Raw genomic sequence first — 25,909 nt, 5'->3', positions numbered from 1 at the left:
ATTTGTGTAATTTTACTTGCTTTTGTTTGTTATTTTTTGTGCAACATTTGCGTTTGTTTATAGCATATAAAATCAAACGTGACCGCACAAGTATTTCCAATGACTCGCTGTCCATGGTGCTGACCTCACTGGTCACGTGGCGTTTTAAAGCCACGGTGTAAAAAATAACACGCAAACAACCATTCAGTGGTATATGTGGCACATCCTATATGTGTTCTAAGCATGTCTGGTCCATGGAAGAGGGCGTGGCCGAACCGGGACAGCATCATTCTGTCATGGCTTTCATGTGACCAATCATAGCAGGATGTTCCCACATCTCATGAACATCGTACTAATGTACTAGAGATCAGAACATCACCGAAACGAAAGCATCCGTTGAAAGATCGGACTGAAATCGGCGACCGATCGACACCATCGGCCTCATATTTGTCAACAGAGATTATGCGTTGGATGTGAGTTGGCCACGCCCTCGATGCGCAGCACTGACTCACTGTGACGGACATCCATTGACCATTATCAGACAACAACACGACATCAGACATGGGCGGTAAGATCTTCCATTTAAGATCGCGTTTGATCCTTGTTAAATGAACCTTTTGTGGAATGATTTTGGATGAGAATGTGCGTATCTGTTTACAGAAACAGAGACGCGTCAGCGCTTGCTGCGCAACGTGAAGAAGGAGGTATGTGTTTGCGTCTCTGTATCAGCGTCACCTCGTATTTATCTCACGTTGTACACATCATCACCAATGCAGAATGTCGTTTGTTGAATCAGATGATGATAAAGCAGATGAAAATGCCACATGCTCGCTCCAAGCATGTCTTCTCTTTGGTCGTGATGAGACGCATGGAGAGTATTTCTACCACAATCCATCTGTCGCTTTTAACAGCAAATCTCTACTGCATTTATATACAGACCATATAAACAAGGCCGTTCTGGTGTGTCCTGTTGGTGCCAGAATGGATCATTCATCAAAGATATGTCTTAAATTGCCTTTGGTTTTGTTGCACTCATTTTGTCAGTGATGCTAATGTATGTTCACGAAACACAGTAGTTCCATCCCCATAGCTTCTATAGGTCAACCAAATGACAGCTGCTCCAAATTGTGTTGTCATGATCACCAGAACCTCTGATCAGAGCCCATTGCTCACTTTAAACGTGCTTGTACAGCCCCGGAGTAAGAGAGCCCAGTTAGCTCATTCAGTGCAATGTTCGCACCTTCCCGTTCTCGTATGAGTCATTACTGTCTGCAGGTGCAGGTTAATGCAAACAACACATGCTCAGGCTGCATCTCTGCATCTCTCTGTATCCATAATTCGCAGAGGTTGTCAATGAAGAAAATGTCTTTGATATTCTCAGATGTTGGTTTCTTTGAACCTTTTGGGACTTTCAGGTGAAACAGATCATGGAAGAGGCCGTGACCCGCAAGTTTGTGCATGAGGACAGCAGTCACATATTGTCTTTCTGCGGTAAGTGGATCTCAGCTTCAGTTTGTAGATATGGCTCAGGTGTCTCCTTAAAATCTGCTAGACTTTCTCTCTTCTGCAGAACGCAAAAGACGATATTTTGAAGAACGTTGGTAGTCAAATAACATTGACTTCTATTGAGACATTTCTCAAAATATCTTCTTTTGTGTTCAACAGAAGAAATAATCACATACAGGTTTTAAACTGCATGAGGGTGAATTAATGATGACAGAATAGATTTCTGTGTGAACTAGCTCTAAACTTTTTTATTTATTTTATTTAATGGTGGGGATTGATGTAGAAACCGCTTAAGAACTCAAACCTGGCTCGCCGGAGACGCTGCAAAGCCGTATGTCGCTGTTCTGCCCAACTCAAAGTTTAGAGAGAACTTTCTTCCGGTTTACCTCAGACTTGAGTGGAAAGTTTTATCTTGTGTGAGCTGTTGTGTTGACGTGTCAGTATGGTGAGTGGGCTGGTGAAAGGACAACTAATGACTTGGGTTATCTCAGCGGCATCGGTTAGTCTGACTGTTCGCACACACCACGTCCAAACCACCTCCACCCAACGGTCTGTTCATGACGGCAAAGCAGCACATGTCACGTTCTTCTGTCTGTTCTTTAAACAAGCAGATAAACATACTGTAAATATGAGTGACTCAACTGAGAATGTGTCTCATTAAGCAGAATGACTAATGTGTGGGGTTGTGTTATGTTTGTGCAGGTGTCGTGGAAGCCTGCGTGCTTCACGGACTCAAGCGACGAGCTGCAGGGTTTCTGCGCAGTAACAAGCTGGCCGCTCTTTTCATGAAAGTGGGGAAGATGTTTCCTCCGGCTGAGGCACTCTGCAGAAAGGTCCAGGAGTTGGAACAGATTATCGAGAACAAGTGAGAAACAGTCCAGCGATGACATGAAATTAAATTTCAATCAGAAAAGGCAATTTTCAGATTATTATTTTGAGAGATTTCAAACCAAGAATTTGTGTTAAGAAAGTACATTTGTTCAGTGTTGACATCATATTGGGTGTTTTCCCATCTCAACCAACCTGATGTTTGACTTTGATCCTGTGTGATTTTTATTTTTACAACATAAGACAAAACCAAGGTCAGATGAGTCAGGAGAATGTCAGAAAGCAGTCCGGACTGCCCAACATGTCCCCTCTGGCTATCAAACACCTTTGGATTCGCACAGCACTCACGCAAAAAGTGCTGGATAAAATCGTCCTTTACTTGGTGGAGAACAGCAGGTGAAGGAATGTTGATGTTTTTTAAATATAATATACAGCCACTGAAAACCTTAAGACACCATTTCAAAATTATATTCATTTTTTGTATTCACTATTTCTAGGTGTGTGTTTAGGTAAAAAGATCATATTTGTTTAATTCTGTGAACTATTACAAATATTTCTCCCAAATTTCAAATAAAAAATTTGCATTGCTTTGCAGAAAACTGGAGAAACGTGTGAAAATAGTACTTTTTCAGATTCAGATTCACTTTCAAGCAATATAACAGTCATATTTGTTCATGGGGGATTTCTATGAATGTGTATTGTCATGCTGTCAGTCTTTCACGTTGCTGTTTGATGACTTTATGTCACTCCTGAGGTTTGATTTTGTTGAAATTAAACAGACACTGGACTGAAATGATGACAGTACATCTAGAAATTATGATTAAATAAACATATGGAATGCGTTCCTCTTTTTTCCGTGGCTGTATATTACTAAAACATATATGTTAAATGTTTGTATATTGTTCAAATCACATCCTTTGAATTGCAAGACATTGCCTGAGAGTCTTTTATTTTGTATTTCAGCAAATTCTACGAAAGAGAGGCTCTGTTGAGAGACCCAGTCGATGGTCCAATTCTTGCATCTTTGCTCGGTATCTGCTTTGTTTCTTTTTAAGATATGTTTTCTTGAAACGAGCGTATTGAATTAAATGTTAATTTCAATATAATTGTTTTGAAAACCAAAAATTTGAAGCCATAGTTTGTGTTTTTTAGTTGGTCCCTGTGCTTTGGAGTACACAAAAGCAAAGACAGCCAATCACTTCTGGACAGATCCGTCGGCCGATGAGTTGGTGCAGAGGCATCGCATTCACAGCGGTCACTGCCGACAGGACTCGCCCACTAAACGTCCCGCTCTCGTAAGACACGCCTGGAGTCGATCCGTGACATCATCAGCTTGATCCGATTTCTCAAACTGAACCCATCAAAATACCACAATTGATTTTAATAGTTGCTCCTAAAAAGCTGCTTAATTAAATTCACATTTTTCTTGCATTGATAGATATGTAGAATTTTTCTTTCATTTTGATACTGTACCATATTTAAGAATTTTGTAAAACATCTACGAAATTGTGAGAAACTTGGTACTGTACTTAAATAAAAAGCTTTATTATAGCAATCATGTTATGAATGTGATTTCTGTTGTTGTTTAGATCCAGAAGAGGCAGTCCAGCGGCAGTATGGATGACAGACCTTCTCTTTGGGCTCGGGATTATGTCGAATCTCTTCATCAGAATTCCAGAGCGACGCTGCTTTTCGGGAAGAATAATGTCCTGGTGCAGCCGGTATGTCAGATGTCACACATCACTCAGATATGCTGAAAAATGCCATTTTATTACACTATGACAGTAAATCTCATGTGTTTTCTCAGACGGATGATATGGAATCTATCCCTGGATACCTCTCGCTCCATCAGACCGCAGATCTGATGACCCTGAAGTGGACACCGAACCAGCTGATGAACGGAAACATGGGCGAGTTGGATTATGAGAAAAGGTGACGTTAGTGAGAGATGTTTTCTGGGTTTATAAAGGTGATAATTTAAATTTAGCGTCAACCTTCTCTTTCATTCCTCCGCAGTGTGTATTGGGATTACGCAATGACGATTCGTCTGGAGGAGATCGTGTATTTGCACTGCCATCAGCAAGGTACATCAACACGTAAGGTATGCATGTTTGTTTTCATATATCAGCAGTACTTTGATGGGTTCGCCACAATCTGTTGGAGTACAGTGGGCAGTGGTGGGACGGTGGTTTTGGTGAGCCAGGACGGGATCCAGAGACCTCCGTTCCGGTTTCCGAAAGGCGGTCATCTCCTGCAGTTCCTCACGTGTCTGGAAACAGGCCTTCTGCCTCATGGCCAGTTAGATCCTCCTCTGTGGTCTCAAAGAGGAAAGGTTTGCAACCTTGAATTACCTTACACATTATTCAACAGCTGGAACAAGAAACATTGTTTTAGTCACAGTGTTGTTACCATTCCAGGGAAAGGTTTTCCCAAAACTACGTAAAAGAAGCCCGCACGGATCCAGCGAGTCATTCTCTGACAAAGACGAAGACGAAGCAACCGATTATGTTTTCCGGATCATATATCCAGGCAGTCAGGAATTTGGTATGTTAGTGTTGATGTGTCTCTTGTCTCATAAGACAAATCCTTTAAAAATCCTTCATTCCCTTGCGTGATTTGCAGCTGTGTAATATCTGTATGTAATAATAAGGGGGCTCACATTTCTCACGTTGTTCCAGTGGCAGCGGAGTTGATGGATCAGAGTGTGAATCTTTGGCAACCCGCCCCCAGGAAATCCTCCTGTTCCTCCTGCTCTCGGAACGGCTCATCGGATGGAGGACTTCCCAACGGATGCAACCACGATAGGCTAGTCTGATCCTCATATGATACACTCTCCATTTATATGGATCATATTCTTGATGCGGATAAAATATCCAAGTCAAATTTTTTATAAAGGACATAAAGTGTATCTATACATACATATATATATACAGTTAATACAATATTTATGGAATTCATTTTTTTTATCAAATCTTGAGGTCTCAAGAATTGTGTCAATGTTGATAGAGTTCCCATCTATGCTGTCCTTGACTGATTCAATATTTCGCTCTAATGCATTAAAACCTTTTTGGCTCTTAATGAAAGAAATTCATAGCTGGCACAATCATATTTTCAATTCTTTTCAAGTGCTTGCAAAGTGTATAACTGAAAAACAATCATATTTTATTGTTGCATGTGTTGTTTACAGGGCGCCGCTGAAGTTACTCTGCGAGACCATGAAACATCAAATCATTTCTCGTGCTTTCTACGGCTGTATGTACCATGACATTTATCCCTCGTTGTGCACTTCAGAAAACCGTTTCCAATTTTCACTTTTTAATATGATGTGCATGTTTTTAAGGGCTGGCGTACTGTCGTCATCTGTCCACCGTCCGTACCCACCTGTCAGCCCTGGTAAACCTCACCATCGTTGAGCCTGACATTCCCTATGATGCCAGAGGTGGGCTGTCCGCAGAAGTGTGGAAAACGTTTCTACAGGACAGTACTGTATGTAGCCTTCCTTAAACATCCATTTGAATACTTCTTTGAAATACACGTAAACAAGCATTCGGTTTCCTCTCGTCAGGCGTTCGAGGAAGAGGAGCTCCTGCGGCTGGTTTTTTACGGCGGTGTGGAACCGTCTCTACGTAAGGAGGTCTGGCCATTCCTGTTAGGACACTACCACTTCACCATGACCCCCAAAGAAAGGAAGGAGGTGAGAGATGCAGAATCCTCAAAACATCACAAACCCTAATGACCATCTTCTCTGTAGGTGGACGAGCAGGTCCGAGCCTGTTATGAGCAGACCATGAGCGAGTGGTTGGGATGCGAGGCCATCGTGAGACAGCGTGAGAAGGAACAGCACGCTGCTGCACTGGCTAAGTGTGCGTCGGGTGCCAGCGAATCGCGGCAGGACTCCACCATCAGCACCGATGTAAATGTTTACGCTCGCTTCCACCCACACACAGCTTGCAGGAAGATCTAAATCCGTAACGGTGTTTACGTTCATGTGTATTCGTTTCTGTTTCTTTATTTAGTCTCAGAGCATCTCAGAGAAACGGAGTTGTGCGTGTTCTCAGAGCGACTCCAATAGCAGCACTCAGGTGAGACTTCAAGTCTATAGATTTCAAGTTTCAATTTAGTCTCATACGATTGGTTCTGAGAAGTAAAAGAGAAGAAATTAGACACTTCATGAAGAGTATGGAGGTGTAAAATAAATGTAGACCGTAGAGTTCATATTGAGATCTTCAATAATATTGACTTTTGATTGCAAACTTGACAAATCTGAACTCAGTTCAAGGCATCACTTCTGAAACTCTAATGGAGTCATTGAAATTGACTCTCAGGAGAAATATCTGAGACGCAGATGAGACTTAAGCGATTTGGTCTCCATTTGATCCCATTGATGTCAAGGAGAGCACAGTTCAGATCATTCAATCTTGGAAGAATCTATTGAGAAATCATAATTTGAGACGTCTAGCGTCATTGAGATATTAAAGAGATCTTATTTGTGACTCGTTTGGGCTTTAGATTATCACTGTAAAGCTCTTTCAAACAAGGAAACTCACACACTGTTATCTGTTTTTACCGTCTGCAGGTATTTGGCTCTGTGGATGAAGTTGACCCGATCGAATCTGAGCCCAAACCAAAAGATGAGAAGCCACAGCCCAGGATCCCAAACGGAACGCTTCCAAACTGCACCAGTTCTCCAGATTCAGGCCATCCGTCATCTCGTAACTTCTCCGTGACGTCCGGCCTCTCAGACTGCTCTCCGAGCACAGAGGAGACGTCTGTGCCAGAATCCGGTCCAAAAACAGCTCGAGAACCGCCGACAGCAAAGCTTCAAACTGACATCCCGCCCGGTTCTGACCCGGATGAGAAGCAGAGAGAAAAGGGCTCGAGGGCTCAGGACGAAGCCAAAGATGCTCACATCTCACCAACGAAGAACTCAGAGGTTGAGCTGAGCAAACCTCAAGCATCTGATGCTGAAATTCAGCCGGCTGAAAGTGTCGAAAACACCAAAACATCATCTGAAATATGTGAAGATGTGACAGGATCATCACACTCAGAAGACATCAAGGGTGAAAACCAAACCAAGGTGAAAGACTCCATACGGCCCGTGGAAGAAAAAACGAAATCGGAGGCCGAGCAGGGTTCAGACACACACGAAAAAGAAAAGAAAGACACAGAAGAGATCAATACAGAGTCCTCACTGAAGGACAAAGACAAACCCAAAGCTTTGGAAGAACACAAAACCTCCGGCTTAGAGATGCAAACGCCTGCCGACGATTCAGAACTTTCATCAAAACCCGAATCTCAGAATGTTAAAGATCTACACGCGAGCAGCATCATGACACCGCAATCTATCGGCTGGGAGTCTGATTACAACAGAGCCAAATCCATCATCAAACAGTTAGAGTCGGAAAGCTGCTGTCCCCTCACCTCGCTATCCAAACAATCTCCGGATATGTCAGATGACTCCCCGTCAGCTCTAGAGATGGAAGAGATCGCGTCCTCCGTGGTCTTCATGTCTTCAGAGAGTAACACATCGAGGGTGCCGCTCACTCTGAGCCGCCCCATGGTCGCGTCCGGGGGGAAATCGATGGGAATGCCGGCTTTGCAGCTCTGCACGGATCCGGGCGTCAACACCAGCCCTGAAGAAACGGAATCCGCAATCTCTGAGGACGAACCGGAGATGGAGAACTTATTCCCCAAACCGGACTCTCTGGCAGTCACGGGGGAGCACAAGAATGATGTCGCATCTCCGGTGTCGTCTATTGGGACCACTTACTCTGTAAGAGTCTGTAGAGATGTTCTCGCTTTATGTCTGTGAGAAAAATGTCAAAGATATTCTCAACTCAATGTTTTGATTTCTTTCACGTGTGCAGCAGGAACTGGTTGACCTGTACACACTCAATCTCCACCGGATTGATAAAGACGTCCAGCGCTGCGACAGAAACTTCTGGTATTTCACTACGGCCAACTTGGAGAAACTGCGTAATATCATGTGCAGGTATCTACAGAGCTCTGTGTGTGTCCAGTGTTTATACCCAAAGCTCTTTTACAGAGATCTGTTTACTGTGTTTCATTGATTTCTTCTTTTAGTTACGTGTGGCAGCATCTTGATATCGGATATGTCCAGGGAATGTGCGATTTACTCGCACCGCTGCTGGTCATCCTGGATGACGGTACTAAACCTACATCGCTCTACATTTTTTATTAAACATGATCGTTTTAATACTAAAATCTGATCGGATGTTTGAAATTGTGAAATCGCTGCAAAGTTTCAGTTTTTTTTGTCAGAGGCCAAAGCCTTCAGCTGCTTCACTGAACTCATGAAGAGAATGAACCAGAACTTTCCCCACGGAGGAGCCATGGACACACACTTCGCCAACATGCGCTCCCTGATACAGGTCACACACACTCAGCATACACAAACACTCAACATATATTTACACACACAGTATCACACACACAAACTCTCAACATACGCTAAACATGCACATAACTCAACACACATTCAATTAAAACACAGTAACACACACAACTCAACATACACATTCACACACACACACATATACACACTCAACATACGCTAACACACAAATAACTCAACACACATTCAAATAAAACACACAATCAACATACTGGATACACACACACATAACTCAACACACATTGAATTTGAAATACACTAACACACTATAACTCAGTCAACACACACACACACCGTAACATACACTGACACAACTCAACATACACTACTACACAAAATACAGAACACACACATTCTCAAACACAACTCAACACATACACGCACGCATGCACACACACACGCACGCACACAAATTCAACTCAACATACACTTACATTCACACACAACATAGGTTCACACACAAACTCACTGAACACACACACATACATAACCGAACACGCATTCGATTAAAACACACAACACACACACTTACAACTCAACACATGTTGAATTCGAAATACAATAACACACACACACACACACTATAACTCACTCAACACACACACACACCGTAACATACACTGACACAACTCAACATACACTAAAACACAACATACACAACACACACACGCGTTCGCACACACAACTCAACACATAAACACGCATGCATGCACACGCACGCCCGCAGACACATTCAACTCAACATACACTCACACTAAACATATGTTCACACACACGCAAACTCACAGACCACATAAACTCAACATACACATACACAAACACACATACATAACCCAACACGCATTCAATTAAAACACACTAACACGCACACAACACGTTGAATTTGAAATACAATAACACACACATACACACACACACTCAACACACGTAACATACACTGACACTGACACAACTCAACATACACTTACACTAAACATATGTTCACACACACGCAAACTCACAGACCACATAAACTCAACATACACAAACACACATACATAACCCAACACACTAATACGCACACGTTGAATTTGAAATACAATAACACACACATACACACACTCACTCAACACACGTAACATACACTGACACTGACACAACTCAACGTGCACTAAAACACAACATACACAACACACACGATGCAAAATGCACGATGCACAACCTCACACAGCTCAATTGAACACAGTAGCTCAACTTATCATACTTTCTGACACACACCTAACCTGTATACACACTGTACACTTAACATACACCATCTCCTTGTGAGGACTAAAACAGTTTAGTCCTCACAAGGATAGACAAATACGACCACACATACATTCATGTACACAGACATGTGTGTGACCTCTGTGTCTCTATCACATCTCTTCAGATTCTGGACTCTGAGCTGTTTGAGCTCATGCAGCAGAATGGAGACTACACACACTTTTACTTCTGCTATCGCTGGTTTCTCTTAGACTTCAAGAGAGGTGAGAGACACACGCACGCTGCTGGGACGGATCTGTGTCTGCATGTCACAGAGATAATACAGAGATGTGATGTGTGATGACAATAGTGAGGAATTACATGCGTACAGTTCTCCCTGAGGTTTTTTCTCTTTTAAAGAAATGGTCTACGATGACGTGTTCTCGGTGTGGGAGACCATCTGGGCGGCCCGTTACGCCTCCTCTGAGCACTTTGTACTGTTCATCGCTCTGGCATTGGTCGAGCTGTATCGAGACATCATCCTGGAGAACAACATGGATTTCACAGACATCATCAAGTTCTTCAATGGTGAGACGTGATGTAACATTCTAAGAAATTATGTCTTACTAATGCAGAATCAATGTTAGAAGATCATATGCTGTTTGTCTTTCTCTCCAGAAATGGCCGAGCATCACGATGTCCCGAAAGTTCTGGTGATGGCTCGTGAATTAGTCCACAAGGTCCAGATCCTTATTGAGAATAAATGAACGCTTTCCCATGCCGCCCTTCCGTGATGAAATGTTAAAAGACGTCAATTTTCGGTCATCAAAACAAAACTGGATTGAAATAGATGCGAATGGCAGTGTTGTTTTCATCTGTTCTCATGAAAGCCCTACACGCAGGGTAAAAAAAGAGATGCTATTTCAAGATACGCGGAGAATAGTTTTATAAGGTTGTGAATGTTACAGATGGCTATAAATATGAAAAAAGATTCTCTATGAAAGTCCGTGTATGTGACCAAATACGAAAACACACCCTTTCTGATACACATTTAGATCGATTTCGATCTAAAAGCACAAAGTATTGAACAGAATGCTGTATATTGATTTATTTTTTAAATATGTGGAAATTAGAGAGGGTTGATAATCAGTTACAATCATTTCTGTAAAGGTTTAGAGTTCACGTCACGATGTTTGCACGAAAGCTTCGTCTGCGAGATCAGACAGTAGCTATTATCAGATCAGCATAGACTAAAAACACCCGAAAAAAAAGTAAATGAAGTTTAAAGGGGTCATATGGCGCGAATACGTGTTTTTATGTGTCTTTGGTGTGTTATAAGTTGCCCATGCATGTGTTAGATGTACAATTGCTAAAAATTTAAGTGTCGGAAACAAAAGATGCATTCTATCGAAAAATAAATCTACGTCAGTTTGTGATTTGATTTGACTAAGACCGCCCAAATGTTTATGCAAGTAAGGTGGACGTACCGTCCGATCAATTGCAGAGGAACCTGATGTTCCAAATATGGTAAGATGCGTTTCATTTCCGTCACACCGCTTGCAGTATTCGACCGATCACCACGCACTGGTTAACTGGCCAATCATACCACATCTCGCATTTCAGAGGGATGAGCTTTGTAAAAATCCACTCGTTTCGTCGAAGCGGGGCCAAGAGGAGATACAAACATCCACGTTATGTGGAAAATATTCGTATAATATTTGTCTGAGCCGCGTCATATGACCACTTAAATGTTAGAACAGTTAAGTCTTTTGCATGGCGACATGATTTTCACGACCATTCCATTGAACAATATGCACAAATCTTAATTGTTCTATTCCAAAGCTTCATTTACGACAACTACTTCATCATTATTCACCTTCATGTTATGTCAAACCTGTATGACTTACTTTCTTCTGCAGAACACAAAAGAAGATATTTCATAGAACGTTGGAACCAAACAACATTGAACCCCATTGACCTTCATTGTATGAACACAAAACCACTGAGACATTTCTCAAAATGGCTTCTGTGTTTTGGGTTTGAATGTCTTCAGGGTGAAAATGTGATGGTGACAGAATTTGTGTTTTGTCTTTGAACTATCCTTTTAACGCTTGTTCTTTTATTTTTGGGATGACAGGGATGTCATGACATAAACACATTAACTGTATCGATCAGACTTTCATGAATACGTTGAGCTGCTATACAATGAAGTACCTCACTCAGTGAAGCAACTTTACTGTAAAACAATCAATTACCAGAGATACTTTCATGTGTATTGATCTTTTGCCTTACGTTTCTCTGTTCAGGGACACATGCAGTGGCTGCTAGTGTCACAAAGCCATTTGGTGTGTGTGTGTGTGTGTGTGTGTGTGTGTGTGTGTGTGTGTGTGTGTGTGTGTGTGTGTAATGAAGAGTTTTAATTTGTAACAAATATTCATATATATCTGATGTATGCCATATAGATGTGTGTGCGAGAGGTCTGTAAAGATGCGCTCTGAGCTACCAGCAGCCAAACATGTATGGTTGTTCCATACTTTTAGCACTTGTTGGATTTGATGTGATTGTGGTAACCGGCTGAACAGTAATTCCGACTGATTGTTTAAAGTGCCAGTGTTATAAAACTAATTTCCCTCCTGATATGCCAATTTCATCTCTTTATCGGTTCTATTTGTGTGTATTGCTGTTTTAAGCTCTGTATCATTAGCTTACATTGAATGATACCCTATGTAGGTCACAATATTACAATATGTAAACATGTTTGCCGTGTGCATTGTAAAACAATACTTGATGATAAATGTAGGCGAACTGCTGACGAGAAGACACAAAAGATTTGTTGAATTTATTCTGGAAACCTATATATTTTTATTGTATTCTGTGAAACGGCATAGTATACTGTCAGAACTGCGTGCTGCATATGATATAATCTGTATTATAATCTTTAATAAATGTGTGTGATGACTGTATTGGCACCAATGTGTATTACTTGAAAATAACATGTAAACTGAAATTAACAAATATATTGTTTGTGGAATTGTGAGATTTATGATGTCCCCTTGATTTATTTTCCTTCATTAGAATATATCACAACCATCCATCAAGGCATCAATGATATTAAATATTATAATATAACATTTCCTACGTAGACATATAATTAAAGTTGTGCACCTTCTGCATTTATGAATTAAAACTTTTCCAAAAACTAAAAACGAACGAACTATAAATTAGTCTAACTAATACAAAGCGAATTTCCACAGGACAACGAACTAAATGAACAAACTGACAGGGTTTTGAATGTTAACTGTGCAACATGAAAAGTGTTTCTCTTTTTCATTCATATCAATTTATTTGTTTATTGAAACCAAACAAATGTACACACAAACAGGCAACCTGAGATGAATATTGACAAAAGACAGACCTTAAAGTCCCAGTGAAATAAAAAAAATGACAATTCTTAATTTTCATGAAATATTGCAGCGATTATAGTACATACTGTGGCTTTCTTTTTAAAATCCATGTCCATGTTCATCATCTTCAGTTAAAATGAGAAAATGCACTTCCGCCCTGAAATGACTGTCCAGCTCAAACGAGTAGCTTAATGAGTATTTGTCATGAAATCAGCGATTCTGATATTGTCACAGCGTACATGCAGTCATTTTATATTTAGTTGTCATTACTTTTTAGTGCATATTGTACAAGGAAGAGTCATCGCACTGTTCCTTTTGCCAAGAAGAATGCGACGACGAATATGGGTTCATCCGATCAACTTGCGCAGGAGACAGTTTGGTGCTTTTGATCATCTTGTTGGCCGCGAGCTCACAAGACAGTCAACAAATTATCGAGCAGCAATAGAACCAAACACCGACTTGCAATTACACTGAGGGATTGTAACAGTGATGTGTTTGTAGTTTTTTAAAAGTCGATATGCCTGCACATTGTACTGTAATACACTGTAAAGCATTTCTGCAGTTTGCCAGTTACTTACTGTTGAAAAGTGTGCCATTTGGGACAGGGCCTAAAGCAGGGGTGGGGCACTTGGATCCTACCCGGAAATGCATCTGAATACGGAAGTAAAAACTATCGCAACTTGCGGTTCATGGGGACTTTAAACATAAACATGACTAAAAAGAAAGAAAATAAATCAATACAAAATAAATAGTATACATTTTTTTACATTAAAGCCAGTAGTGTACATAACTGAACACGAAGGATAAGTAGAGGCGATACTGTGAAATTGTTTAATATATTCGCCGGTGTAAATTGGTTAATAGATTCATATCCGGCATTTACACTCACACTGAAAAAAAACCTTATTAAAATATAAAAAATTGAATTCACTCGGGAATTAACAAAGTATTATAATATGTATTAAATCTTTATTCATATTTAAGACTTTTAACCTACAGTGTGATGATGTCATCATTACGCGCCGCTCCTGGACATGCGATATTGGCAAAGTCAGTCGCGATCAGGGAATAAACACAAAATAATACCAATAATTCATGCACAGTGATACATCATCGTGTGTATGAAGATGAACAGTGTCGGTGAAGGCTGTACGGACCTCAAACTCGAGTATGATCAGTGTTTTAATCGTTGGTTTGCTGAGAAGTTCCTGAAGGGAGACCGCAGTGGTGATCCGTGTACTGAACTCTTCAAGAAATATCAAACATGTGTTCAGGTAAAAACACTGCTTTATACCACGCGCTGTATGAACAAGCAACATTATTTCATAATTGTCCCAGTGATGTCTATTTGTTGCTTTATATAATTATAATACGGTTTACAGTTTTGTTTGAATTATCTTTTGTTGTTATTATAGATCCTTATTGTCAATACTACAGTTTTAGTGTAAGTCATGACATTCGTGGATTTTGAATTGTGATATAATGTATACTACAACTAGCATTAACAATACCTTCATGCTTTTATTTTGCTTACATCACAACATTTATTTTTAGTCACTGAATTAGAATGGCGATCTAATAACTGTAAGCTTTCATTGTTAGTACATTAAACATTTGTGGGTTTGTAAATTATGGGGAAATAGTAACAATTGTTCATGTTGGTATGTTAATATAATAACCATGAATAATGTTATTCACTGATGTGTACTTACAGAAAGCCATTAAAGAGAAGGACATTCCTATAGAAGGCTTGGAGTTCATGGGCCCCAGTAAAGAGAAAGCAGACAGCTGATATTCACCTGAACATCACCTGATATCATTTATCGGTGTGACTGATTTCTATGGCATTTACGGACAGAGGGACGTTGCTCTGCCGAATTGATCATGGACACCTGGATAAAGTGAACTGTTGGATCAAGAATATTGTTGAGACTAAAAAGCATTTTCATTTGGTGCTTTGTCTGTTAAATTATTATAGAACATATTGCTGATACTGTTGGACATGCAGAAAGAATGCATTACGTGTATGAATTTTATTTATGTGAATTTATTTTTGGTTACCAGAGAAAAATGTGTTTTCAATGTGCCTCATAAGATGTGTGTTTATGTAGAGCAATGTTTGAGGTCAATTGAGAAGTTGAGTGGATTTTTTTAACACATTCATAATGTTTGTAAGGCTCATGCATGTGCTGTTAATAGTAATATAGGTAGAGCTATGGCGGATGCCAAACCAAGAATTCTATGTGCTTTTAGCTTTTGACAGCTTTACTTTTATTTTCAGTTGCTTGAGAGAACTGGATAAGAATTTTCATTTCAAATGCCAATCAAATTGAAAAAAATGTAGTATACAGATATCTTGAATAATCCTACAATTTCATACAGCTCAGATATTGAACAGCATCTTGAAGATGGAATATATTAAAATCATAACTAAAAACATAGTAAGTTCCAGAGCTTTACAGGCCTCTGTAATCCTGAAAAGAGCGTAATGCAGATACTGCTGGTGTGTAAAAATGACACTTCAGTATTATTTTGTGTAACTTTGATTCAATGCTTTAATTGAAAAAAGGAAATTAATTTCACATACAGTTGTCACATGATAAAAAAATCACATGGGGAGATTCTATAAAGTATCATTTAAAAACGTAAGCCTTGTATTGAAATGATCAAAAATAAAACTGTAATGTCGATGAAATCAAGAAAAGATTTGTGTCTTTAGTCTGACTTGTGCCTAATATCAATAATCAGAAAAGATAAAACTGTTTTCAAAACTTCTGCTTTCACAAGTTATTTCTGCGAGTGAAATCGTCACATAATCAGCTCTTTAAACACGTGTGCACATGACCATTTAAAATAATTTGGTAATAAAATGAACGTGAATAAGGCCATTTGGGTTTTTATAATAATGGAATGTAAATTACAAAACTCTCAAACAGAAAGTTGATGGAGCTGTAGGGTCTCTGCGCTTCATCGGTAGTGGCGTGGAGGTGGGCTGTGATGCTGGAGGGAGGCTCGTCGGGATGGGGGGCTATGGCGGGACATGTGTCTTGGGGGGGAGCGGTACCGCGGAGGGGGCGACCCTCTGCTCTGGTAGGGGGGGCTGTAGCGACCGCGAGACCTGGACCGGGAACGCGAGCGACCGTAGCTCGTACCCCTGTCCTCCATCACTCTGATGTATGAAGTCTCTCCCTGAAAAACAGACATTGCCATTTCTTCAATGTGGATGAGCTCAAAATGATCGTCTTGTCAATGCCCAAACCCACACTACTGGTTGTTTAAATAACAAATGTGTGTTCAGAACAGCCCTCACCTGGTGCGATCTGAACTCTGTGTTGTCCAGCCGACGCAGTGCATACTCCATATCCTCACGCCTAAGGAATTCAACCACACCCTCCCCGTCCCGCTGCACGTCAGCGAAACACACGTCGCCCGCTTCCCGCATGTGATCTTTCAGGTCCTGCCAGCTGCCTGTGGGAGGCAGACCTGCGAAAGCGGCAACAGGACACATATAAGACATTTGTTTCATCTTCAAACCAATCGTCTACAAAATGCTTAAAAAAGTACTGTCAAGCGAAATAGGACTTTAAACAAGATAAATACTTTTTTGATCTACATTCCTAAAGCACAGAAACATTAAATATACCTGTCAAATTAGTGCTTGATAAATATGAAATATTATATACTGTGTATATATATATATATAAAATCATATAAAAAGGGCTAGATGATGTGAGCCAGAAGTTATTTTAGAGTAGAAGCACGTTATTATGTTCGGATAAAGACGTGCACTAAAGAATTTGTTCACAACAAGACCAGGAACATCTATTTTGATGTCACAATGACACAACAGACTAAACATTTAACTCACCCGTCACAATAACCTGGAACTCGGATCTACGGACCACCGGCATAAACCTCCTCCCCGCTCCTCTTCCTCCTGCTCCTCCTCCTCCTCCCGCAGGTCCACTAAATTTAGATCCAGAGGATCGTGGGTATTCCACACGCAGCTTACTGTTTCCAAATTCATATCCATTCCTTCCAAAGACAGCGTCCTCCGCATCCCTACAGGAAGAGAGGAAAGTGCTCCTAATTTTCTTTCTACACTTGAAAAGCCCCGTCCAAGTTCTTGGAGGCTGAGCGACTCACCGTGGATCCTCAAAACGGACAAAGGCAAACGGGATGGTGCTTCGGTTGTTCTTCAGCTCAATATCCCGTATTTTTCCGTATTTGTAGAAGATATCCTCAATGTCCCTCTCCTGCACGTCCATGGGAAGGTTTCCCACATAGATCCGGCCGTCCGACATGACTTAAACCCTGCTAACACAAACCGAATGGAGCTGCAGCCTTCGTAGAAAAAAGCGATTCCACCACACGGCGTTCAGAATATCCCAACTCTAGTCCGTCCTTCTAATATCCCCTATTTAAAACTCTAAATTCTGGTGGTAGCTGTACATGTCGAGTTCAAGTAACCCAGCATAGGACCCCTCCAGGATAAAGGTCTGAAAACTTAGAAACACAGGATAATCAATACAACAACCCTGTTGTTTTACACGACACAATGGACATGCTTCAGATGCGTGTTAAAGAGGTTCGTGATCGGATGCTTTGAATCACATCCAACTCATTTGAATAACGTCTCCAAACCAGATATTCTGGTAGGTCAATTCGTGCATCATTTAAATGAGGATTTACATCAGATGCACTTCTTTACAAGGGTTCAAGACAGACTTGCTATCTAAAACAGAATTCTATCTGAATAATTGTTATGTTATATCATGCAAAAACAATATTTACAAACATATAATACACAACCTTGCTTTGTAGGGGCAAATATTATTCTTATGTCGACATAATAAACTTTGTGTGACTATACCCTTTACAGAAAAGTGGTGTTTTGTTTAATACACACAATTTTGATACAGATATCATGGTTACATCATGATTAATTTGTTGTGGTGATAATAGTTTTTTTCTGTAGAAACCAACCAATGTTTATGTGGAAAAAAAACCCTAGTTAATTCACGCAAGGGTTCTCTTTGCCAGGCCTAAACAAAACACTCAAATAACAGCTAAAACAGATTAAAACTATGAACAAATGGCCTTTAAAATACAGAATACAAGTTGTGTAGTGTTTTCTTCTAAATTGAAAATTAGTGTTAAAAAAACTGTATTAATTTTAATATAAACATTTGATGATAAAAACTCATCTGAGTCTTTCTGTTATTGTGTCAAAAAACATTTTTAAGACATAATAATTTGAATAGAAATCATCTTAATAGCCCTGACAGCAGTGCTAATATTTTCTTATCTCCACTAATGCAATACAAACTTCAAAACCCTCAGCTAGATGTATTTATATACAACATTAATACACGATGGTCAAGCAAACATGTAATAAACTAACATTTGTGCATTTGAATCCACATTTAAACACTGATCGCATTAGCATACTAGCCGCTAGCTAGCGCCTTTGTTGAGACAGTTGCTCAAAGCAACATGACAAACACGATCAAATTAACTGTTTACTTCTACGGATAAGAGTTTTAATGTATAAAACAGAAAAGTAAAACTCGTAGAAATTAATTAATTTACCTCTATAATGTACAGTTGGTGTTAAAAATCCACAGATAAACAAGCGCGCACGCTTCCCCGCCCCGGATCAGGAAGTGAAACACACTTCCGCCCCCTTCAGGTCAAAACAGCAACAGCAACAAACCCGTAAAAACCTTAAAATATTACAACTCGTGCATGTTATAACACCACAATCACCCTGACGCAAATTAAACACGAGTTTAATACATTATCCATGGTATAGTCACGTTTTACCACGGTAAATTGAATTAAATCCGCAAAAGACACACTTTTACTGAAACCAAATAAGCTATTAACATTAAAAAGTAAGAATAAATGTTGCTCTCGAAAGCATTTAAACGTAAATAATTAAATAACAATTTCATAATAATAATAAAATAAATACGTATTGTGTCCATGTAGGAAAGTAGCGAGATCGAAATATCACAAAATATAATTTTTTCATTATGTTGTGAAATATTTATATAATAGAGAAGTAGGCCTATTTATTGCACTGATTTTAAAATGTGTTTTAATTTAAAATAAAAAGGAGAATGTTATGACAATCACTTAAAATAATAAGAAATTCAAATAATCACAAAGGGACCTGGTCCTAAAAAAAGACTTGATTTACATACAGTATGTCTTTTTCTCATTCTTATCTGCTGTTGTTTGTCACATTATAAACATTCGAGGTATCGAACCTTATGCTTTTTTTCCATTATAAACTTATTTTCATTCACATGACTTATAATGGTTTTCACAGTTCGTATTATAATGATTTAGGTCAGCCTTGCCTGCACATCTTCTGTTTCAGCTTTTGGGGCAGTTGTGGAATATTGAAGTTATATAGTATTAAGGTATAATAAGTCTATGTGGTTGACAGAGCTGACTGGAAGAATGATGGTTAAGGATCAGTACTGATAGATTAAATGTTGTTGATTTAGTAAGGAAATCAATAAGGAAATCAGAGCAGCAAGTCTGACTTAAGGTAACTTAAGGTCACTTTAGATAAAAGCATCTGTTAAATGCTTTTTTTAAATAGCAACATGAATGACATCTATCAAAACAATACATATTGTTTATTAAGAGGGCTTAACGCTTAGTCTTTTCATGTATCAAAAGAGCGTCTGAATCATGAGAGAATAGAATAGCCCACATCTGACGATTCATAAATCATTACTTGAACAAGATAACAATGTAAATCAACCTTTCATTTATTCATAAAATCATAAAATCTGAACAGTGAAGCTCATTGACAGACAAACTTGGCACCTACAGTACATTGAACAAGATACAGTTTATGCAATTACAGTAAAAATAAAGTAAACAAAGTAGCTTGGACATTAAAAATACAATATAGCAGTATTAATAAAACACAAATTGGTGGCTGTTATGGGTTTAGATCTTCCTAAAATTCCAACATCCCCACCACACGTGAATATTTTGAATGGACATCAGAACGATTGCCCCACCCTGTTTTGATTATAATCATCCACTTTGAACAGGTTGATTTAACGGAGAACGTCATATTTAACAATGACTTTTTAACAACAACTTTGTTTTTGTCATGAAGAAACATCTATTCCAGGAATTCATATTTTAATTTAACCTGGTTTTAACAAGGACTAACCATTCTCATCAGGTAGGCAGCAAGACATGTATTTCTGAACTTATCGCTAAACTCTGGGTGTAGATTTTGTATAATGTAATGTTAAAGATTATTAGTTGTGATTCATTCTTAATTTATTTGTAATAACCTGGATGTCTGACATGCACATGGTGTTTTTTGGAAAGAACTGTCTGTCTTCTGTTTTTAGAAGAAAAGTATGTAGTTTTATTTATCAATTGATTTAGATTTCTTTGTTTTATTTGGTGTTATGTTGAGTTTATATTTTACTTCTGTAAAATGTTTAACTGGAGACTAAGACAAAATTGTTGTATTTATAAACATAGATGTGTGTGTGTGTTTGGTGTGTAAACACGGAGAAAAAACACAGAAACTCAATGCACAAGGTTACACAACCATGTAGATGTCAAAATTGTTGTCAAAATCCAAACTGTTTTACTATTGACGTTGTGGTTTAGCTTATGTTATTTATACATAATATAATATTGTATCATCTGCATTTTGGGATTGTTCAGTCCATTTGCCAATAATATGTTCACATAGAGACAGTCATAAACCTGGTGATTCATTTACCAATGAACAAATATGCCATATGTACCTGCACAATATCCCTTTCTGTTAGCGCAGATAATTGTCTAATGACTATTTATCCGTTTTTAAAGTTTCAAGAAATTAAACAGTCGAACCAGTACATATTATTTTAACAAATCATTGTGGCCTCACGTGTCTTGACTCTTGCTGCATTTGGATGATTTATTTTAGGGATTCAAGAGTTGAAAAGTGCATCATGTGGAAGAGAACAAACCCACGACTGATACAAAAGTTGATTTTGGGAACCCTTGTGATTTGCATTATGGGTTTTTACTGTTTTACTGCTCAGACAAATCCCGTCACAAACAGGTATCTATGTTTACATTTTACATACAGCCTTTACAGTAAATCTATACAGTACATGTGCTTTTCAAAAATTAATTTAGAATGCAAGTCATTTGAACTGTATATAAACAGAGGTAGCAAAAAGCATAATTATGATTCTTATTTGAAAGAAATTGTATTTTTCTTTTTCAGTGTGAATTAACCATGAACATTTTATCATACAAATGTTTCTGTAAACTTAATTTCATATTAATAATCACTGTTGTTAATGTATAGACTTTGACTTTTTAGTAAATTAACGGTTAGTTTTTAGACCACAACAAATTTAGAAAAATGTATATATTTATTTATACTTATTTATAATTTTTTGCAAACCTCAATTAAATGTCAGAATTTCTTGTGTGAGGTTCTTCAAACTAAAAATAAATTCAACATCAGTGTAGGAGCATGAGGAATTTAACAAATGTCTATATTATCATTACAACCATTGTTGTCTTTAAATGTTTCTCTTTCTTTTTCACATCCTAGTGTTTCTATGGCCTTGTGTGCTAAAGACACATCGTACGTCCATGTCTTGAATAATTCCTCCGCAGAAAAAGTGACCTGTAAGCCAAAGGTCAATCTGATGTTCATGAAAACCCACAAGACCGCCAGCAGCACAATGCTAAACATTCTACTTCGGTTTGGAGAAAATAATCAATTAAAGTTTGCGCTCCCAGACAGTCGGAACGACTTTTTCTACCCGTCTAGTTTCTTTCGCAGTCAGGTGAAGAACTACCGTCCGGGCCTGTGCTACAACATCGTGTGCAACCACATGCGCTTCAATGCCCCGGAGGTAGAGAAGCTGCTCCCGGGAGACGCCTTCTTCTTCACCATCATAAGAGACCCTGCGGAGCTATTTGAATCCTCCTTTCACTACTACAAAGGGTACGTGCCTCAAACATGGAGGATACCTGAAAAAAACAAACTTTCTGGGTTTCTTACAAACCCAAACCGCTACTTCAGTCCAGAGGGAATCAACAGCTTCTATCTGAGGAACCTGCAGTTTTTCGACCTCGGCTTCGAGAACAATTTGGAGGTCGGCGATCCAAGGGTGCATGAAAGCATAGAGTACATCGCAAAGCGCTTTCAGTTAGTTTTGATTTCAGATCACTTTGAAGAGTCCCTAATTCTACTCAAAGATGCCCTGTGCTGGCAGATGGATGACATTCTGTTCTTTAAACTCAACGCTCGAAGAGCCGTGTCTGTTTCTTCTATGAGCCCCGAGCTCAAGGCCAAAGCTCGGGAGTGGAACGGCGCAGACTGGAAGCTCTATCAACATTTTAATGCCACTTTCTGGGCCCGGGTGGAGGCCTACGGACGGAGGCGGATGGAAGAGGATGTGAGAGAGTTACGCAGGAGGAACGCAGAAATGAAGGCCATATGCATTGACGGTCAGGGAGCGGTAGTGGCAGGGGACATCACAGATGGACATATGAAGCCCTGGCAGCCTATTGGAGAAGCTACTATACTAGGGTACAATCTGAGGGCGGATGTACCTCAACAGTTCAGTGAGCTCTGCCGGAAGATGCTGACCCCTGAGATTCAGTATTTGACAGATTTAGGAGTCAATTTGTGGATCACTAGATTATGGGGGTGGTTCAAAGACAATGTGTTATCATCCTAGAGAGTTGTTAAGCTTATTGCTCAGTTCTCAGTTAATACAATATTTGATCTTTAATAATAGTTTGCTAGGGATTGGTTCACATTAAGTATCATGTGAAAGGTGTACATACAAATAATTTGCCAAAATGATATTTGCTTTATAACGTTATATTTTATAGTATTCTTAATTGTCATTTAGTGATTGTATATAATGTTATTTTTTTATAACATTGTTGTTGTGAACTTGTTGTGCACTACAGCGTCCATGCACAATGTAATGCTTCATGTGATTACTGCTCAGTGTTCATGTTTTTACATATAGGAAGGAAGCTTCGAAATGGGTTATATTAATTGTTTGTTTTTATTTATGGTCATTTATTTCAGAAAGCAGCTGACCTAACATTATTTTTCATTTTGCACTATAATAAACCGATGGAACGTTGTTTGATCATTCAGTGAGAAAATGTATTTGCACATGTTTGACAGTATAATTTTTGTTCATGCTAAATAAAACACACTTTAATTAAAAAGAAATAAAAGAGAAATATATACATATAGGTTTATTGTTGTCTGATTTTCGTGGCACAATATTTTAATACCGGCTGAAAATATTGTATTTAAAAAATATCTAAAGCAATAGTATATATATATATATATATATATATATATATATATATATATATATATATACAGTATATAAAGAGTTTGGTTCCAAAATGAGAACTCGCTTTTAAAAATATCAAAGATTATGTTTTTGATTATGTTGTCATGATTTTATGATGTTTTATTTTGAGTTATTATGGCTTGAATCAAACAAACCAGCTGCAGTTTGATTGAGATTAATTGGAATGCACAATAAAAAACTTATCGAAAGAACAGCACAAAGAAAAACTAGATGTGTACTAATAGCTCACCACATACTTTAAAATGACACGAAACAACAATTATATGAAATGTATTTATTTATTATTTCAGTTCCCAAATGCATCATCCCCCCTCAAATTGACGTGGTCCCTATAAAAGAAAAAGCCCTCGTGTCCTCGAGAGGGCGCAGACCACTGCGGAAACGAACGAAGTAATCACGTGATCATCATAACTTGTGCTCGCACTAAATAACCAATCACATGCGAGTATTTTGTTCAACCAAATGCAAGGTTTCTATCATATTTAAACAGAACCATCTTATACCCCCGCGTATCATTTCCTAAAGTGACCCAAAAATCGCCTTTCCGGGCCACCGAGCGTCCCCTGGAGGAAAAACACGTCACTGCAAATGGCTAAACCTCCTGTATCCTCCAATGACTCCATCCTCATGCGGACGGGGGCGTGGCCCCGCAGAGCCCGCCCACCATCAGGCGATCCTCCGCTCGTCAGGCGCGCGCTGCAGTGCAGAGCCGGAATGGGGGGTTCGGCCCCGGGCCAGCACGGTCAAAATCTGCTGTCTGTTGAATACATGAAGTCACATAGCGGGAACGGCTGATCGGATCCGGTCTCCTGCAGCCTTGTATGGGGCGCAAGAGTCCCCGCAAGGCTGCTTCGGCCACCGGGGTCTTTTCCTGTGCACGAGCGCCTTTCTGGAGCAAGTTGACAGTGGAAGGACAAGAACAAAGGCTGTATCTGTGAGTATACCGCAACACATTCGACAAAAGTGCGACGGGCTTTCGTAAAGAAACAGAAACGGGCGTTTGAGACGCATTTATTGCCTAAAGTTCGTGTGATCCGCACAGTGCGAGAAAAACACCCAAGGAACGGGTCAACGGGGTAGAAAAAATAATAGCGAAAGTGCCGATATCCGAGCGACTCTTTTGTTTTGTCTGCTGTTGAATCCGAAAGGACGTTTAATCTTAAAAACACGATTTATTATGACTGAAAATAACGCAAATGTGCTCTGAGAGATAGCAAAAGACGAGCAGCCCCCTGCCAGCACTGAATGTACTCTTTGTACCCAGACAACTAGTGACTGTATTCCCCATGCAGTCTGCCACCTACACACACATTCACAGTTAAGAGCATTATGTGTGTTAAAGTGTGTTGTATATTCTCATTATAACATTACAGATGAATGTGTGGAAGTGTCAAATCCACAGCAGACTTCAAATGTAAAATGGTTGCAATGTAACAATCATCAAACGTTACAGTTACATGTGTATTTCAGTATTATAAGCACGTCTGACGGCTTTAGAAAAGCCAGACAGCATTCGCAGCTCCTGCCAGACCGGTTCCTCGGTTCATGTTAGGACACGGTGCCTTTTTCTTTCTTTTTTGACCGTTTTCACCTCTTTCAGAGCCGCCGGAACGCCGTGTCCTCTGTGCAGGAATACCACTAAATCTCCCGGAGAGATCCAGACCCTGTTTGGAGCTCCATGCACGGCACGGTCCTAAAATTAGACACACAGATGAAGTCATGCATACGGGCGTTTGTGGTCCTTCTGTTGTTATTCCAACAGAATTCCCAACAGCCGCATGACGATGCATTTGACATGACTACAAAACCCAGCTTGAAATGAAAACGGGTCTGCATGCAGTTATTTTAGGACCCATCATTTTTGCACAAGCCTCGAGACAATCGAGTATCTTCAAAAGATCTCTTATAGTGACTGAAGGCTTGATGGAGCGAGAGAGTTAATGAAGGGTATGGTTGGTGCAGACGCGCTCTATTCTGATATGGCCGGATCTGTGCCGACAGGGGCGTGTTTCAACAGTCGGTCTGTTCTGCAGCAGGCAGCTGGGTTCATCGGGTTCGCTGGCGCTCAGTATGGCGGGTTGATGTGGGGGGGAAATGTGACCTCGTTTGACTGGATTTGGAAATATTCCAAGCTGCAGTCAGGGAAG

The 25,909-nt window shown here is 39.6% G+C and overlaps 4 protein-coding genes and 1 long non-coding RNA gene across 8 annotated transcripts in view; 4 read left to right on the top strand and 1 right to left on the bottom strand.

The window, feature by feature from the left end:
- The first annotated feature begins 312 nt into the window (after positions 1-312).
- Positions 313-12,914, top strand: sgsm1b (small G protein signaling modulator 1b). Its single transcript, XM_079448900.1, has 25 exons — positions 313-547; positions 640-683; positions 1,395-1,470; positions 2,188-2,350; positions 2,557-2,709; positions 3,277-3,344; positions 3,466-3,608; positions 3,903-4,034; positions 4,121-4,245; positions 4,330-4,397; positions 4,482-4,645; positions 4,731-4,857; positions 4,992-5,118; positions 5,501-5,565; positions 5,654-5,799; positions 5,879-6,007; positions 6,065-6,226; positions 6,330-6,395; positions 6,890-8,086; positions 8,181-8,305; positions 8,398-8,480; positions 8,596-8,705; positions 10,140-10,236; positions 10,373-10,540; positions 10,631-12,914. The coding sequence occupies exons 1-25, from the start codon at positions 541-543 to the stop codon at positions 10,717-10,719; spliced, it is 3,834 nt and encodes a 1,277-aa protein (XP_079305026.1). The 5' UTR covers positions 313-540; the 3' UTR covers positions 10,720-12,914.
- A 1,489-nt stretch (positions 12,915-14,403) lies between these two features.
- On the top strand, positions 14,404-15,620 carry triap1 (TP53 regulated inhibitor of apoptosis 1). Its single transcript, XM_079449207.1, has 2 exons — positions 14,404-14,630; positions 15,071-15,620. Exons 1-2 carry the CDS (start codon positions 14,478-14,480, stop codon positions 15,146-15,148), a joined length of 231 nt encoding a protein of 76 aa, XP_079305333.1. The 5' UTR covers positions 14,404-14,477; the 3' UTR covers positions 15,149-15,620.
- On the bottom strand, positions 15,609-19,081 carry srsf9 (serine and arginine rich splicing factor 9). 3 transcript variants are annotated; one of them, XM_079449197.1, is made up of 5 exons: positions 18,949-19,062; positions 17,503-17,862; positions 17,225-17,418; positions 16,667-16,839; positions 15,609-16,545 (listed from the first exon to the last, which is right to left on the bottom strand). In XM_079449197.1, exons 2-5 carry the CDS (start codon positions 17,658-17,660, stop codon positions 16,324-16,326), a joined length of 747 nt encoding a protein of 248 aa, XP_079305323.1. In that variant the 5' UTR covers positions 17,661-17,862; positions 18,949-19,062; the 3' UTR covers positions 15,609-16,323. The 3 variants fall into 3 exon arrangements, with proteins under 3 accessions (XP_079305323.1, XP_079305325.1, XP_079305324.1); XM_079449199.1 differs by having other exon boundaries at positions 15,615-16,545; positions 17,503-17,670; positions 18,949-19,081; XM_079449198.1 differs by having other exon boundaries at positions 15,891-16,545; positions 17,503-17,855; positions 18,949-19,051.
- A 1,331-nt stretch (positions 19,082-20,412) lies between these two features.
- On the top strand, positions 20,413-23,630 carry gal3st1b (galactose-3-O-sulfotransferase 1b). The gene is made up of 3 exons (XM_079448130.1): positions 20,413-20,572; positions 21,320-21,457; positions 21,962-23,630. The coding sequence occupies exons 2-3, from the start codon at positions 21,345-21,347 to the stop codon at positions 23,097-23,099; spliced, it is 1,251 nt and encodes a 416-aa protein (XP_079304256.1). The 5' UTR covers positions 20,413-20,572; positions 21,320-21,344; the 3' UTR covers positions 23,100-23,630.
- An 800-nt stretch (positions 23,631-24,430) lies between these two features.
- Positions 24,431-25,909, top strand: part of LOC306889159 — a 4,088-nt gene continuing 2,609 nt past the window's right edge. Inside the window, exon 1 of one of the 2 annotated variants that reach the window (XR_013786176.1) lies at positions 24,431-24,740. This is a non-coding gene — a long non-coding RNA (uncharacterized lncRNA). The remainder of the gene's footprint in view (positions 24,741-25,909) is intronic. The other variant, XR_013786177.1, reaches the window with a different exon arrangement.

Source organism: Barbatula barbatula (assembly GCF_947034865.1).
Source record: "Barbatula barbatula genome assembly, chromosome: 24".
NCBI lineage: Eukaryota > Metazoa > Chordata > Actinopteri > Cypriniformes > Nemacheilidae > Barbatula > Barbatula barbatula.
Note: the sequence above shows the minus strand (reverse complement) of the source record. Positions and strands in the feature narration are given on the sequence as shown.